Source organism: Mya arenaria, chromosome 2, assembly GCF_026914265.1.
Source record: "Mya arenaria isolate MELC-2E11 chromosome 2, ASM2691426v1".
Taxonomy (NCBI): domain Eukaryota; kingdom Metazoa; phylum Mollusca; class Bivalvia; order Myida; family Myidae; genus Mya; species Mya arenaria.
Window position 1 is genome coordinate 64,703,561 of NC_069123.1, and position 17,570 is coordinate 64,721,130.

At 34.4% G+C, this 17,570-nt stretch overlaps 1 protein-coding gene across 3 annotated transcripts in view; it reads right to left on the bottom strand.

The window, feature by feature from the left end:
- Nucleotides 1-96: 96 nt before the first annotated feature.
- LOC128218187 (uncharacterized) overlaps nt 97-17,570 on the bottom strand; it is a 55,543-nt gene continuing 38,069 nt past the window's right edge. For all 3 annotated transcript variants that reach the window (XM_052925773.1, XM_052925790.1, XM_052925782.1), the window contains exons 7-8: nt 9,033-9,252; nt 97-5,985 (exon numbers count right to left, since the gene is read on the bottom strand). In XM_052925773.1, coding sequence (XP_052781733.1) covers nt 5,744-5,985; nt 9,033-9,252 — 462 coding nt within the window. In that variant the 3' untranslated portion in view covers nt 97-5,743. The remainder of the gene's footprint in view (nt 5,986-9,032; nt 9,253-17,570) is intronic.

Sequence of the window (17,570 nt, forward strand, 5' to 3'; positions counted from 1 at the left end):
TATCAAAACCACTTTATAATACTGTATGTGGACACTTGAAACATGTTCTTATGTTTCTCATCTGTGGTGTTAAATGTAACAAGAAGGAAGACTCAGTAAGCTGAAAATGGAAGTTTTATTCATGGACTTGTGTAGCATACAGACACAGGAACAGAGTACACAAACTTGAGATTCCAACATAGAAGACAACATTGCCTGACCGGCAGCATAGTGGCAGTTTCCTTGCTACATCTAAACAATCACATAGAGTTTATAAACACAAACAAATCTTCATAACATCTATTTAAGCAACATAAACCTGTGTTAGAGCTCCTGCAGAGGTGTGCAATGCTTGAAAAATCTTTCAGCTATTAATCAAATGAAACTTGAAATATATCAGTCAACTCATTTCTGCTATTAATCAAATGAAACATGAAATCTATCAGTCAACTCATTTCTGCTATTAATCAAATGAAACTTGAAATATATCAGTCAACTCATTTCTGCTATTAATCAAATGAAACATGAAATCTATCAGTCAACTCATTTCTGTTATTAATCAAATGAAAGTTGGGATTTATTTTCATATGCTGCTCTTTTTATTTCTAAACTGGTGTTTCATTTAAAACTGCAGAAATATCTATATAAGCTATTGAGAACTTGGTATTGAATAAGTAGCCATACACACCCCTGTATTAACACATTTTATACTCTTTTTTTCACAATTTTACAAAGAAAACGGTACAAGTATTTTTCACTAAACATGTATTTTTTTATTAAGTCAAAACTAAATAAAACATTTGATATGTTCTTGGTATTCCTTCATTTAACACTGTCTTGAAACAGTTTGAATTTCGTCTGAGAATCTTCCATAAATCAATGTTATTTACATTTTAAAAGGAATCAAAAGTTGAATACAATTGTTAAATCTTAGTTCACAATTAAATATTGTATGGTAATATCAGCTAACAAATAACAAAATTTTGGCTTAAATATCAGAAAGAGTTCGAAAAAAAAACATGAACTGTAATTAACTTCTTAAATTCAATCTAATCTCTATACTAACATTAACTTACATCAATATAAATATAAAATAAAATAAACTCCACACAAGACATACATTGACATACAACATTCTGCATGCAAGTCTGAATTCTGTCTCCAATCTACAACAAAAAGTGCACCAAATTTGTCATAAAACATTACTTACATAGAAAAATCTATCCTAAAATATAACATTAATGACTTTCTATTTTTAGATAAACAGTCACATTAGATTAGGTCAAAAAGGGCATCAGATAAGCTACTTAACATTGTATCCCTATTTTAATATAAAGTCATTAAAAGAAATGTTTCATTGAATTGAAATAAATAAATTCATTAATAGTTTTATATAATGGAATTGTTTTCTTTATCCTATGATGACATGAATCAGTCATAGAATGTTCCCGGTGTCTGTATCAGCACACTTTTTGCTTTCTTGAGCAATTGTTATTTTGAAAAGTAAACTTTATATACCACAGTAGGAAAGGAAACATTCGGACAATTATTTCAATTAAATTCAACATGGAAATTCAAGCAAAATGGCAGAAGCACGAATGAAGTGTGTTGGTTTTACTTCAATGGATAATTTGCCTAAAAAAACAACAAACAAGTATTCAAATTGAAACAGAAAATACAAGTTACTTCAAATTTAATTGTTTTAAAAGGTATCATAACAGCACAAGATCAGCACTTTTGAGGCTGATTAAAAAGAACCAAAGCTTAAAAAGTACAACATGCAGGTCAAATTTGAATAATTTTCTGCCCCAAAAAATTGTATTGTAGTAGTTTGCAAACTTATTAACAATTAAAATGATCGTGATAAGCACCTTTCACATATGTACAGAAGGCTTTGAGCCCAATGGTGGAATTCTCAATGTAAGGTGATTTAAACCGGATGATTTTGGATGTCAAATGAACATTGATGCGATGGCTAAACTTTCTCTCATGCCTACCCTGTAGTGGACACGGGAATAAATCCCTACAACTACTGGCAATGTAAAATTGTGTGTGTTAAAAAAAAGAAATTACTTTCTGCTTACTGTTAATATTGCGGCCATCTTATTAACAAGCGTACACCAAATAATCCTTATTTCAAGAATGAAGTGAAGTACAAGTGAGTGTCAACATCTACTTGAAAGTTTACCTTGCATAATCAAAAGCCCATACTTACCAATGGAGCACTATGATTTTCGAAAATGATAATATTACAACTCAGAACTTTATTTTTCAATCTATGCCTCTAAAAAGGGTTTATATTTGATTGTTAGACTACTCAGCTTGTCTCAATATGTTTTCCTTGTATTATTAAAAACTGTATTGTATGATATGTGCTCTGATAAGATGGTCTCATTGACCTTCACATCAGTCCTTTATTTGTGAAACCTCGATAAAAACATACAGTATGTATCTGTAATCAACATGGAAATTTTAGTATGATCATTGGACATATTTTCACTTGAAGTGAATGGAACGTGTTTAATAAAATGAATGAACACCATTTATTCAACTGATGCAAATCGGAATTCACAGATGAGGGTTTATGGAACAATGAATGTCGTAATACATATGAAGTATCACATGAAACCTAAAAGCGTTTACACTTTGTGTAATAAAGCAAAGCAAATTGTACAGCGTAGTTTATAGAACCTAAATACCGCTTGCAATGAAAACTCACATGCATGCTGATGCATGTTGATAGCAAGTGTACAAGACAAAGCATATTTCTGTATGTTTTCAACATCAAATAGCTAATTATAATAAATAAATCATTCTCAATAAGTAAAACAACAAAACAATTCAATAATTATTAAAATGTGATCTAAAATGGCAAAAATGTCATGTACAATTCACCTCGAAGCACCATCGAAGACTCTTTGGGAATCACAAAGATTAGCCAGAATTACATAGCAAATACATGTAACATCACGTCCTTCCAAACAATTCACAGATACATTGGTAAACTATGGTTTGAAACATTTACCACATCATTTTACTGTTATATTTTTATCAAAGCATATACATAAAAAAGGATGCTGTTATTTATTAGAAAAATAATTAAGAATAATTTTATTAAGTATTTTAATTTAATAAAAGTTGGGTGTTTTATTTCAAGGCATCTTCTCAAAATTAACATGCTTTCATAGTGAAAGAAATATAAAAAGAATTAAAAACATGAAAATAAAACATGTTAAAATGATATGTTATATTACAATGATATAGGGAAAAAGCACCTTTTTGGTGTAAATTTATGTAGCACAAACTGCAGACTTTAACATTCTTAAATGGCATATTAATAACTAGTTTTATTTCAACAAAATTGACTTTAAAAAGTTAATACATGAAACATCTGCACATGATAAAAAGAACAATCAATTTTGCATAATAAAGTAAACAGGTTTGGATTTAAAATAACGGAGATGAAACAATATGAAGTATTTACAAAACACTAAACAAACCTGTGCAAAGGTCAGACGATTCTTTCCAATAAAACTGCATTTTTCACTGATTTTACTTACATAGACTTTTGGCTTATGATTTAGTGGTCTGACTTTGTAAAAACTTTATAATCAATATAACCCTAATGTAGAAAAATGCAAATTTTAATGTTTCATACTGTGGAGTTACAGATTCATAGTTTGTGCAAAACCAAAGCCATTTTTCTAAAGGGTTTGTAAAGGCCTATTTACATAAAAAACATCTGATCTGATTTATTTTCTATCCCTTAATCAAATCGCTATATACAATAGCATAAATGGTTTTTATCACATATTCTTTTAAGTACTCACATTTTTAAAAATTCTGCATAATAACAAAACAGAAATTGCAACATACAATGTAAAAGACACTCCCAAAATCTCAGAATTCCTTAAAATTTATAAAATGAAATTCAAAAACAACTACCACTCTAGCAATAAATACCATCAAATACGCACAGCCAAACATAAATAAATAAATATTTTTAATTCACAATATATCTAATATATATACACAATGTAGACTTTCCGCTCTTTCATTTAAAAACACAAAAACCAAAAAGTTTGTATGTGAGATCTGCTATCTCTGTCATCATTTTTTAGTATATTTTAGGCTTTTGCAGAGAATTTCTTCCCAGATTATTTACTAAATCAGATGTAATCAGTATACAAGGATCTACCCAGTGCACAAAATCAGAGTCACTTACTGGTACACGATTTTCAAGCCAGGGAATCACATTAAGAACTGTGCATCACCGGGACTCCCAAAATAAACATTCAATTAGCGTGAGACATAATATTAGGAATCCATATGATAACCAGAGACCCCTAATTTGGAAATCATAAGGGCCAAAGGACCCAAAATGGAATATCCAAGACCTCTTTGAGTGACAGACTTCAATCAATGTAAAATTGTACTTAAAACTGTAAGTGAATACTCTCCCTTCCATTACAAGTTTTTCAAACAACAATACAATAAGCAGCACACTTAAATAGCACTTTCTGACTTAAATAGCACATCTCTAAACATCTAATAACACTTAAATAATCATGTTCTATGGAATCATTTTAAACTATAAATGAGAGATGAAATAAATAGCTGTATGTCGAATGTATGGACTGCTGATTGGTTGCCTTGGCTAAATAACAATATTATGTAAGAATGTATGGACTGCTGATTGGTTGCCTTGGCTAAATAACAATATTGTGTAAGAGCAAAACATCATTAAAGATAATCAACAACGATATTTAGGTCAATAACAAATAACAGTTAATTACTCAGAAATGATTCTACCTAGATGGAGGATGGATCTCTATAAAGCTACAGTGAACCTCTAGAATGATTTCACCTCAATATCACCAGAACTTATACTTTAAGGCTGGTAAGCACAAAACAAGCCCTGTAATACTACAAGACCAAATAAAGAGATTACACACTTTCAACATTTCATATTGTTGCTTGTTTAAATGTTCTGAACATTACTATATATTTATTTGCATTTAACAAAACAAGGATTGAGTATCTGTGGCAGTTGCAAACATTCTAGACTTTAAAAAGGAAATTACCAAAAATGTGTTTTTGTGTCATTGACATGGAGGAAACATGCCTCATACCTTCCTCGGAATGTCATTCGAAATGTATGAAAAAGCTATGATTTTGATAGGACCGTGGCCCACATATATTCCTACATGCTGGGTACCGTCTCCTGCTCACATTTATTAAGCATGAAAGTTGGATGATCATTCGCATAGAACATTTTTTCTCATCGACCTAAATATTATACATTTGATAGGATTTTATAAAATAATTCCTTTAAGAATCAAAAAATGTTTCTACAACATAATATTATTGGCAGACAGGAAAATTTGATTCAATAATTAGTGACATTTATAAAATGTTTTAATTTGTGCATTACAACATGAAATGGGCTTCAGTTCTTAACACGTTTCTCATACAGTTTAAACTTTCATAAGAAACCCTATCAATGTTAAGATATCAATGTTAAGAAAACATTCCAAGATTCAAGATGTTCCGTGTCTGAATTGTAAACTAGTACTGCCAATATAACTATTCCATATAAAATATTATTTTGGTTTGCAATATGTCATAAAAGTACATATCAATTGCATCAAAAGAATCACAGAGTTGGTACGGGTATACATACTTTCACTTAATATTTTTCTGATAGAAAAACAAGTAGTAAAACAATTTATCCACTTAAAATTACAAAAAAAGTTACAACACACTAATTCAGCAGGTCAAACGTCTCGGCATATAGGTCGTGGGCAAAGCTGATCTGGCCTTTGAGACTGCCAAGCATACGTCGATGTTCCACACCGAGCTCACGTAGTGACGAGATGGACATAAGGAGGCGGGGAAAAAGGCCGCCCTCGTCAGGGTGGGCGGCCGCCACCTGTGTCTGGAGTGCCTGGATCAACAACTCCTGGAGTCTTGACACCTTCTCACGGTTCTTCAGGCCTTGACGGTCTGCAATAGACAGACAGAAAATGTTGAGTTAGTGTAGTCAATGCATTAATAACACATAAAGGCTGCGTCAGCAGGCCTGTACTTACAATGTTTGAGGTTTGGACACTTCCACACCAATGTCTTTGCATTGATATCATGGGGTGGACATACTCAACTCCACAATTTACAGTATTGGGTTTAACAAAGGCATTATTAACTGTCACATGCTATATAACCAGTGGCTGCATGAAGACATCATGAATGTGTCATGTTTCTAATTAGGCCGAGATTGTCTGATATAGGAACACAGGTCATATTTGGTGTTTAATCAGTAGAGAATCTACATAATGATTGCCTCAGTAGTGTCTTGATAGTCAGAAATGAGCAAACAAGGAATATTTGGCTTGATTGTGTCCAATGCATGCTTATAGATGCTCTGATCCTACTGTTGATATGAAGGAGAGTTGTGTAAAGATTACATTCTTCCAACAATCCGCTTTCAAGCAGATATGAGCTTATATGGAATGACTGATGAGTTATATAATCATTTAAAATGTTATTCATGAAATTCAAACACTGAATGCTAAGTGATTACATATTTTGGACCCATTGAACAAGTTCTTCAAGATGGCTGATTTTAAGAACAAATAGAATCGGAAAAAATCTACAAAAATGTCTGCCAGCTATTTCTGAACAAAATGCAATTTCATAGCCACTTTAGCATTCCTGTAAGTTATCATTTGGGTCATTAATTCAGAGGATTATTGTTCTGTTTATATGTGGTTGAAAATCAGGCTACATTTGTAGCAAATAAAAAAGGAGATGTCCCACATTTCCCTGAAAGAAATAATGAGACCAATCACCTGATGCCATTAATGGACAGAAATGGCTACATCCACTATGGTTTAGAGTTACCTTTTCATATAAAAGCTAATCTTCTTAGCAGTTATAATCATTTGGGCTAGACTGTTAACTAATTGCAACAAGAGCACCAACTATCACAATTTACACCTGTCCTGTTTTTAGGACACCAAGTTTGGCAATAAGTAGTTGTATGTTCAGCCAAATTAAGAAACAGTTTTTGCCAATTCAAGGGTCAAAACTATGGAGTGACCGAGGCGACATGAACAATAATTCCACCTGTCTTAGATATTATACACATACACATTCTGACAAAATTTAGTGATAGTTTGATAAAAGACTCTTTAAGTTATTAACTGGATTACCAATTTTAGGTAATTTTTATAATTGAAGGGTAGTAACCTTCAAGTGACTCAAGCAACACGGCTGGTTATGAAAACTATCTGAGAAGTTATGCCTATACACATTCTGACTAAATAAGATGATGACTGGACAAACCCTTCTAAAGATATTGTCAGACAAAAACTGGACGCCAAGCACGCCAACCCATCACCACAGGTGAAACTATAATAATTGTCCAGTTCTATGAACGGGCATATGAAAAGGATCATTATATACGTGAAGGAGAATGCCACAAACACTTTTTTAAGAAACAAAAGATGTACATAAAACATGGCGACATAAATAATTTACGCACAGCTGAATCTGTAAACTTGATATTCCGCTTGAAAGATTGAGTTGACTATTGTCTATTTTTAGTTTCTCACTAAAATGGTCCTGGGCTTGATTCCTGACAGCGACAGTTTCATAGTGCCTTACCCACAATTGGTAATGGGCTCGATTCCTGACAGTGACAGTTTCATAGTGCCTTACCCACAATTGGCAATGGGCTCGATTCCTGACAGTGACAGTTTCATAGTGCCTTACCCACAATTGGTAATGGGCTCGATTCCTGACAGTGACAGTTTCATAGTGCCTTACCCACAATTGGTCCTGGGCTCGATTCCTGACAGCGACAGTTTCATAGTGCCTTACCCACAATTGGTCCTGGGCTCGATTCCTGACAGCGACAGTTTCATAGTGCCTTACCCACAATTGGTAATGGGCTCGATTCCTGACAGTGACAGTTTCATAGTGCCTTACCCACAATTGGTCCTGGGCTCGATTCCTGACAGCGACAGTTTCATAGTGCCTTACCCACAATTGGTCCTGGGCTCGATTCCTGACAGTGACAGTTTCATAGTGCCTTACCCACAATTGGCAATGGGCTCGATTCCTGACAGTGACAGTTTCATAGTGCCTTACCCACAATTGGTAATGGGCTCGATTCCTGACAGTGACAGTTTCATAGTGCCTTACCCACAATTGGTCCTGGGCTCGATTCCTGACAGCGACAGTTTCATAGTGCCTTACCCACAATTGGTCCTGGGCTCGATTCCTGACAGCGACAGTTTCATAGTGCCTTACCCACAATTGGTAATGGGCTCGATTCCTGACAGCGACAGTTTCATAGTGCCTTACCAATCATTAGTATTGGGCTCGATTCCTGTCAGTGACAGTTTTATAGTGCCTTACCGACAATTGGTCCTGGGCTCGATTCTTGTCAGTGACAGTTTCATAGTGCCTTACCCACAATTGGTCCTGGGCTCGATTCCTGTCAGTGACAGTTTCATAGTGCCTTACCGACAATTGGTCCTGGGCTTGATTCCTGACAGTGACAGTTTCATAGTGCCTTACCCACATTTGGTAATGGGCTCGATTCCTGACAGTGACAGTTTCATAGTGCCTTACCCACAATTGGTCCTGGGCTTGATTCCTGACAGTGACAGTTTCATAGTGCCTTACCGACAATTGGTCCTGGGCTCGATTCCTGACAGTGACAGTTTCATAGTGGCTTACCGACAATTGGTCCTGGGCTCAATTCCTGTCAGTGACAGTTTCATAGTGGCTTACCCACAATTGGTCCTGGGCTCAATTCCTGTCAGTGACAGTTTCATAGTGCCTTACCCACAATTGGTCCTGGGCTCGATTCCTAACAGTGACAGTTTCATAGTGCCTTACCGACAATTGGTCCTGGGCTCGATTCCTGTCAGTGATAGTTTCATAGTGCCTTGCTAATAATAAGTAATGGTTTCTATCACGAAACAGACTTCAGCCAGATTAATATTAAGAACTATTTGTCCAGTTATATAACTTAAATCACTTACCAGGTGAAATGAGTACAAGCGCACTGAAAAGAGCCTTCTCCGCATCGCCCAATCTAAAGGTGTTGAAGCGTATACACAGGTTGAACATGAGCTCCACAAAGTGTTCACCAAGGGGGAAGCCACATTTCATCTCATCCCGCCGTACCAGAGCGCTGTGACCATCCAGGTATATCGTGTTCGACTCAGCATCAATGAACTGGGCATGTACAACACACGCAACCTGAGAAAGAGAAAAGGGCCACAACTTAAACATGAGAAAAAGTAAACCTCTTTATAGGTTGTCAAGCACTGAAACACAAAAAGAGTGGTTAATGTATGTAATCTGCTCCTAAACAGGAAATGCAATGATTTTTTTTTAGGAAATGCACAGTCTAGACCACAAACAATTTTAAACCAGATATTTTTACATTGACAATTTGCTAACATTTTCCAATTTAGCAGAATCTGATAAACCTGTAATACTCTTTCATCAAAGCAAGTAATGGTGATGTCTTTCCTGCGAGATAAAAGGCCACATCTTGGTCCAGGACAATGGCATGTAAAGACTTGAGGATGTAATGGCTTAACAGTAAGACGAAAGACCATAATACATGGTTTTAAAAGAATCTTGACAAAAACACACATCCTGGTATCTACAGTTCCCAACCAACAAAGGATGGCGCCAACAAATTTCAAAATCAAACAAATTGCCACATTTCCATATTACCAGATTATTATTATTTTATTTATTTTTTTTGGGGGGGGGGGGGGGGGGGGGGGGGGGTCGCCGGGTCCTGACCGAATGAGGTTCCAAACTTTTAGAAGCCCTGGTCGGGACGATGCTTCGCCCTTGACTGACAGGCAGTTTTTCGAACAATGGCTTGTTTTTACGACCACAGTTTTACTGTATTGCATCAATTCTAAATTAAAGAATTCTGACATTGTAAACCATACATACGAGGTTGTTCCGAATGCAAAAGTTATAATCATAAATCAAGCTTACAATCAGGTAATTGATCTGGAAACACTTCAAAGACAGTGTGCAAAATATTAATGCACTCTAAATGCACACTTAATTAATGCAGCCCTATCAACGTATTGCAGTAAAGAAAGTGCAACAAGGATAGTCACGATGAATACCGACTTTGTTCTAATACACACCTTGCGCCTGCTCATTTTTCAGACACTAAAATTTGTGGTGTTTAACTTTAATACTAGTTAACTATGTAGGATACATATTTATAGTAATGGTGTCAGCCCGTGCGCTGTCAACCACTAGAGCTTCGACAGTGAAATAAGCTCTATTTTTCTATGTTTGAAATAAGGATACGCAATGGCCAAGAATCTGTGAAATGCCTAAGAATGGATAAGACCCCTTCGTATTTCATAAGGATGTGCAAAATGGAAGCATATGGAAATTAAGATATTTTAAAACAGTTAGGATACAGACGTTTTTGAAAAATCCATTTTAGCTTGACAATATGTTAAGTATAATGATGTTTCAAAATAACTTCTGAATTATGTAACCATCCATCAGTGCAAAAATAATAGTTAAGAGCAATATCATATCCAGTATACAATATATATTACAATTTGTTTTAAAATACAACAATTAATTTTGCAAAACCAAAATCAAACTAAAATCTTCCATATTTTTACAATATTGTTTGCATATCCTCGACACATACATAATATATTATTCAAGCAGATTATGAGGCTGATAAGACAATCTGCAAAACCAATAGCTGTAACCTTGCATTTCCTGCCCCAATAGCTTTAACCTTGCATTTCCTGCCAAGTAATGGCATTACAGGTTCAAAGACAGCCAAACAACAAGAAAACATCATTACATCACATTTCTTCAGAATGTTGAAGCGTAAATTCCTAAGGGCTAAAATAATTGGATGGAACTTTCTGTTACATTTCAAGACAGCCAAGAATATATAGATAGAAATAAATTGAAATTAAATGAAAAATTCAAGGACGCTATGGAACAAACTCCAACCTTCAGCTGTTCTTGTTGTTGTTTGTTTATCAGTGGAACAAGGGGCGTTACTCAATAATATTTATTATGCCAGAGTATATGGCCTTGTTATCCATGTGCGTAATGCCTCTGGCAACCTGTGTACAAAGCTTCATTTGAATATTTTGAATGTTTTTTGAGTAATTGCAAAGGTTCAAGTTTTTGCATGATGCCGCCAACAACATAAATGGTATGATAATACATAATTTATTTCTCTAAAAACACATACATAGTCCTAAAATGATGTTTGAAAGTAATATTCTAGTTACACATCTGTAAATAAACAGTAATTTATATTAGCTTCATTGTAAAAATGAAGATGATATAAATCACCCCAGTGTACAATTGCCTGTGTAGAAACCAACACTGGGACTATAAGAAGGCTCCCCTGGTGGGGCTCACACCCACGAACTCTACAAGACCACAGAATACTAGTTATGTATGTGTTGAGGTGAGGATGCAGTGTACAGAAAATAAAATAACACAAATACACTGATAAGAGCATTTAATTATGAATAAATAATGTCTGCTTAACTTGCCAGCTTCATAAGTATGATAAATTGAGGTAAGAAATATAGTGCAAGGATAGGTGCAAACATCTGGGAATTATTTATGGTGATCTTAAAGTTATATAATGTCTATACTGTCTCATCCAATCATTAATGCTTCATTGTGGTTCTTTTTATTGCTAAAATAATTATCATACCCAACAGCTTGTTTGCATTTCAATCCCACTGTCATGCGTTTGTTTACCTTTTGAAATTTACTGAGAAAAACATTAAAGATATTTTGTATTCATATTTTCTCAATTTGTTTGTGACATATTTCCATTTTCATTTTATTTTAATCTGATACAGAGGGATCTACTGACTACTACCTCCGAGCCTGCTTCATGACCTTTAATTATGCAACATTTATGACCTGTATCATTAAAACATACATGTACTGTATTAAGCTACACACAGAATGATATATAACAATATATCAATTTATACCGATGCACCACTTATAAGCAAGAATCGATGGGGTCTTTCCCTTTTCATTCCTCCTAACAAGTTCCCATCACTGTTTGCCCGCCTAGCGGTCACATGCCTGTTTTCCCAGGCCTTGACAAGAGCAGTTGCACAATACAACAATTATGGTATATTGTGTCATCTCATTATCTTCTTCAGTTCTCATAGTGGCCAGGAAATCCTAACACTTATTTTTGCACTATCATACTGCGGTTTCGCTGATAGTTTCCTATGTACTTTAAAAAAAAGAGCCGCATATGACGCAAGTATAATGTCAAGACTAGAATTTAATTTCAAGTGTTTTCAAAAGCCACTTGAGACCTCTGCAGCAGGACAACTGTCCACTTAAAGCAAATAAGTGATGTATTTCATGACATTTAGTGTAATTATAAGAACAGAACAACTTTCAATACTATTTTCTAAAAAAACAGAGCTACTAGATGGAATGGTATTAGTCACAGGGTGTAGCAATGCGCCAATCACCCAAGCATACAAATCAGTTTTGGTTCCTCACAAAAGGCAAGCGCTCAAATCTCCAAATCAGGAATAAAATGTGAAGACTTGCATATACAAACAATTTTCAAATGGTTAGAGTTAATTTTAATTTCACTTAAGGTTTGCATACAGAAAGCTGATAATGGATCTTTATTCTCATATTCTGGAAAAACCGTAGAACAGTAACCCATCTAGCTCTCATCCCATATAACATTTGTAGACCACCCTTATGAAAGACCATTACATTTTCACAAATAACTTTTACATTTAATTCAAAATGATCCAGGAACACCCCTGGTCTTAACCCCTAAATTAGTCCCTGATTAAAGCCCCAAATCAGGCTCTTATCCGTAAATGGGCTGTTTTAAAAAAAATGGCTAGTTTTAGTTTTTCATAAACTTCTATCACATTATGCATTATAAGATTCTAATTCAATTGTCTAAAAATGCCAACTGGTGTCATATAACTGTATGTAAAATTTGGACAAGATATATTCACAGAAAAAAAAGTTATGTCCATAAAACATGCCAAAAATGTCAGGAGTGCAACAAAAAAGTGTGACATTTTAAGAAAAGCTTAAAATTCAAAATGTTATTTCAATGTCAAAATGTGGGTGAGAGAGTAAATTATTTATTTTTATTCAATTTGAATGTCTTGGCTAAAAAATAACATAAAACTAAATAAAATATAAAAATGTTTTAGACATGAAACAAGACTGAAAAGGAATAAGGGCGGTAATGTTATTTTCCATAAAAAATCAGTATAAATCTATGAAAATGACTAGAACTTCTTGGAACTAATGGTATTTCATAACTTACTCTTGCTATTATAAAGTTATATGTATCCATGACTTAAACAAGTAATAATTTAATCATCATATATTTAAATTTTATTTTTAGCATTGTATATTCTAAGATGACCCAAATATGTCAGGAGTGAAACATTTGCACTTAAATGAATCACTGTGTTTGAAAAAAGAACATATATGTACCCAAATGCATTTTTCCAAGAAGTGTTTGTCTTAGAGCAATCACAAGTTGCAGTCATGATCAAAGTTATTGTTTGTGTATTGAGTATATGGCATGTATGTGAATGTCAGGAGTGAAACGCAATTTCCAATTTTGGTGCTATTTTTTAAACTAGCATATTATTAAGCAACACTGTTCAGCTGTGCATTTTTCTAATTTCTTGGTGATGATTGGTGGATAATACTACAATCTAGTTCATACATGGTAAGTGTTTTAATGCTATTAAATAAAATTGTTATAATAATAGTTTATGAGTCGAAAATATATCTGATAAAAATATATGACTAAAATGATAAACATATTTTTCTGTATGATTTTTTTATGTTTTCCATGCTTATGTTTTATCAAATGTTACTGCAGGTTACTGTAAATAACAAATTACAGCATATATCTTTTCTTCTTAGCATGATTTCTTGCATGGGTAAAAATGTTTCACTCCTGACATTAAAATGATAAAATTGCATACATTCAATTTTAGAGTAAATATAAAGCAGCCAAGATGAGCATGCTTATTGTTAGCCTTCTAACCATCAGAAAATCGTTAAGAAAAATAATAAAAAAATCAATATAGGACACAAACCAATATAATAACATCCACAGAAAGAGTTCGAAAACATAGACAGAAGTTGAAAAAGGATGATGAACTACTTGAAAAGTCGAAAATACAAATAGACAGTAAAGAAAGAAAGAGGACCAAACACAGTTGTAGATGAAAGAATGAAAGCTTAACAGAGAATGGGAAAAGAAAAGTAGGAATTGCAAAGCTGCCAAAGCTGGAAGAAAACTGAAGAGTAGAAGCTCCCGGACAATATCAAGAAGAACAAGAAAGCAGAAAAATGTAAACATTTGCAAATCTGCCGAAAGACCATGCAGGCATCTACTAGAAAGACCTAGAGCTTATGCAAACACTATGGATCATATAGTAAAGAATGCTTCACCACGAAGGCTGTCACATATGAACATATTAACAAAGAAGGATACAGACAATGTTGAAGAAGTACTTGGGATTAACAAAATTGGCCGACCAAGAAAAGACAAAGAAAGTTGGCATTTTTTGGCACAAATAACACTGTAAACGGCAAAGTGAAGTGGGACATGAACAGGGACATGCTTTAATAATAAATATCACAAAAATGCTTTTATAAATAAATGAATATCACAGAAATGCTTTTATAAATAAATGAGTATCACAAAATTGCTTTTATAAATAAATGAATATCACATAAATGCTTTTATAAATAAATGAGTATCACATAATGCTTCTAAGTAAATTATGCCACAGGCATTCAAATAATGTTGAACAAAAGTATAATAACTTGTGAAGTTATAGAATTACTTATAAATGATTTTTGTTTTAATTCTTATGTAACTTGTAGTAGAACAAATGCAGTAAGGTGAGTTTCAAGCATTTACAAACAATTATTTTTACTCTAACAACTAAGTTTTGATTAAAAAAATGACAGATATAAAATGTACATGACCAAATTAATAGATTAATTTTGATCTCCATATTTCAGTTATGCACCCCAGGACTTTGTTGCAGTCAAACTGAGCTCACGTAGAAACAAGCATTATCTGCGGCCCTTATATCTGTATATATGGCTAATGTGATACTAAAAATAAGTTTTTAGAAACTGACACTTCTTACATAAGATAAGCAAATAGGATAAGATAAGATGTTAATGTTATTATTCATGTGTACTATTTAGCTCTATTTTCCATATATAATCTTGAAATTTACATAAATTTACAGGTAATTAAGTTGGATAAAACAAGTATATAGAGTTAAGGTTCCTCCAGAAGACAGGCCGGCCGGGAGTGTATACGGTATACGGTACATGGTCAAATGATGATGTTTTCTGGCAGTCAGTACATGATATTTTACAAACTCTAACTCAGCCTACATCCTGTTGCCTGGTTGTGGAATCAAAATTGAGATCAACATACCACAGGTTGCACATGCAGAAGGACTCATTCCTAGTGTTTAAGTTGACATACACGTCAGGAGTGAAACATGTTGACATTTCATGTTTTCATTAGTTATTATGGTTATATTCTGTTAATAGTACAGGGTTACTTTAATATGCAACAAATCAGTACTATAATGACCTGTTCTTATCAAAGTGTTTGTGAGTTAACTTAAAGTTGAAACTCTGTTGTTGTTTCTTGTATCAAATTCATCTTGTTATTCATAAAGTGATAAAAAATCAAAGTTTCAGTATTAAAACTGTTGAATAGTTATTTCATGTTAGCATTACAGTGATAAATTAAGGTATTATTACACTTGTATTCTAATTATTTCACAAGATTAAGTTGTAATCTGAATTATGATAATAATGTGAATTATGTCAGGAGTGAAACATTTATTCATTGAACTGCTATATCTTTATATCAGTTCTGTAAGGTGAAATGTTAAGTAATGTTAATGTAATACTCTGTGGTATTGACTTGCTATTCTTTAAAATATAAGGAAATGCAGTTTTTATGTACAAATATTATACAATTTAATAAGAAAACAAACTTGCTTGTTCATAGTAGCCATTAAATTTGGGTAAATAATGGGGAAAAAATAATTTATTTTTTTTCGGTTGGCATATTGCTTGCTTAAACATTTTTTCATTCACATTAACACCTAAACTAAGAAAACTGAGCATAAAAAGACACAGAGATTAATGATTTTGTTTCTGTAGTGACTTTGAAGATGGTACATGTTGTTTTCTTTTTTTGTTGGGTCAGCTGAATTAAAGTTCAATAAAAAAATAAGTATCTGTTATATTCTTTGCACACAGCTATTTTTGTAGACTACAATGACAGCTTATTATAATGAGGTAATCAAATGTTTACTCAGACCTGTTTAAAATTTTGACCATTTTTACATGTTTCCTGCCATTTTTTTTAAAACAGCCCACATGGACTCTCAAAAAGGACACAGGATGAAGACTCTCACCAACTGCTTCGACACACCCTTACACCACTGGAATGACACATCCCATCACCATTGGGATGGCACACCCTTACACCACTAGAAAGACACATCCACTCATCACTGGGATGACACATCCCATCACCTACTGCTTCTACACACCCTAACACCACTGGAATGACACATCCCATCACCATTGGGATGACACACCCTTACACAACTGGAATGACACATCCACTCACCATTGGGATGACACACCCTTACACCACTAGAATGACACATCCACTCACCACTGGGATGACACATCCCATCACCACTGGAATGACACATCCCATAACCACTGGGATGACACATCCCATCAACACTGGGATGAAACACCCTTACAACACTGAAATGGCACACCCTTACACCACTGGAATGACACACCCTTACACCACTGGAATGACACACCCTTACAACACTGGAATGACACACCCTTACACCACTGGAATGACACACCCTTACACCACTGGAATGACACACCCTTACAACACTAGAATGACACACCCTTACACCACTGGAATGACACACCCTTACAACACTGGATTGACACACCCTTACAACACTGGAATGACACACCCTTACAACACTGGAATGACACACCCTTACAACACTGGAATGACACACCCTTACACCACTGGAATGACACACCCTTACACCACTGGAATGACACACCCTTACACCACTAGAATGACACACCCTTACACCACTGGAATGACACACCCTTACACCACTGGAATGACACACCCTTACAACACTGGAATGACACACCCTTACAACACTGGAATGACACACCCTTACAACACTGGAATGACACACCCTTACACCACTGGAATGACACACCCTTACACCACTGGAATGACACACCCTTACACCACTGGAATGGCACACCCTTACACCACTGGAATGACACACCCTTACAACACTGGAATGACACACCCTTACACCACTGGAATGACACACCCTTACAACACTGGAATGACACACCCTTACACCACTGGAATGACACACCCTTACAACACTAGAATGACACACCCT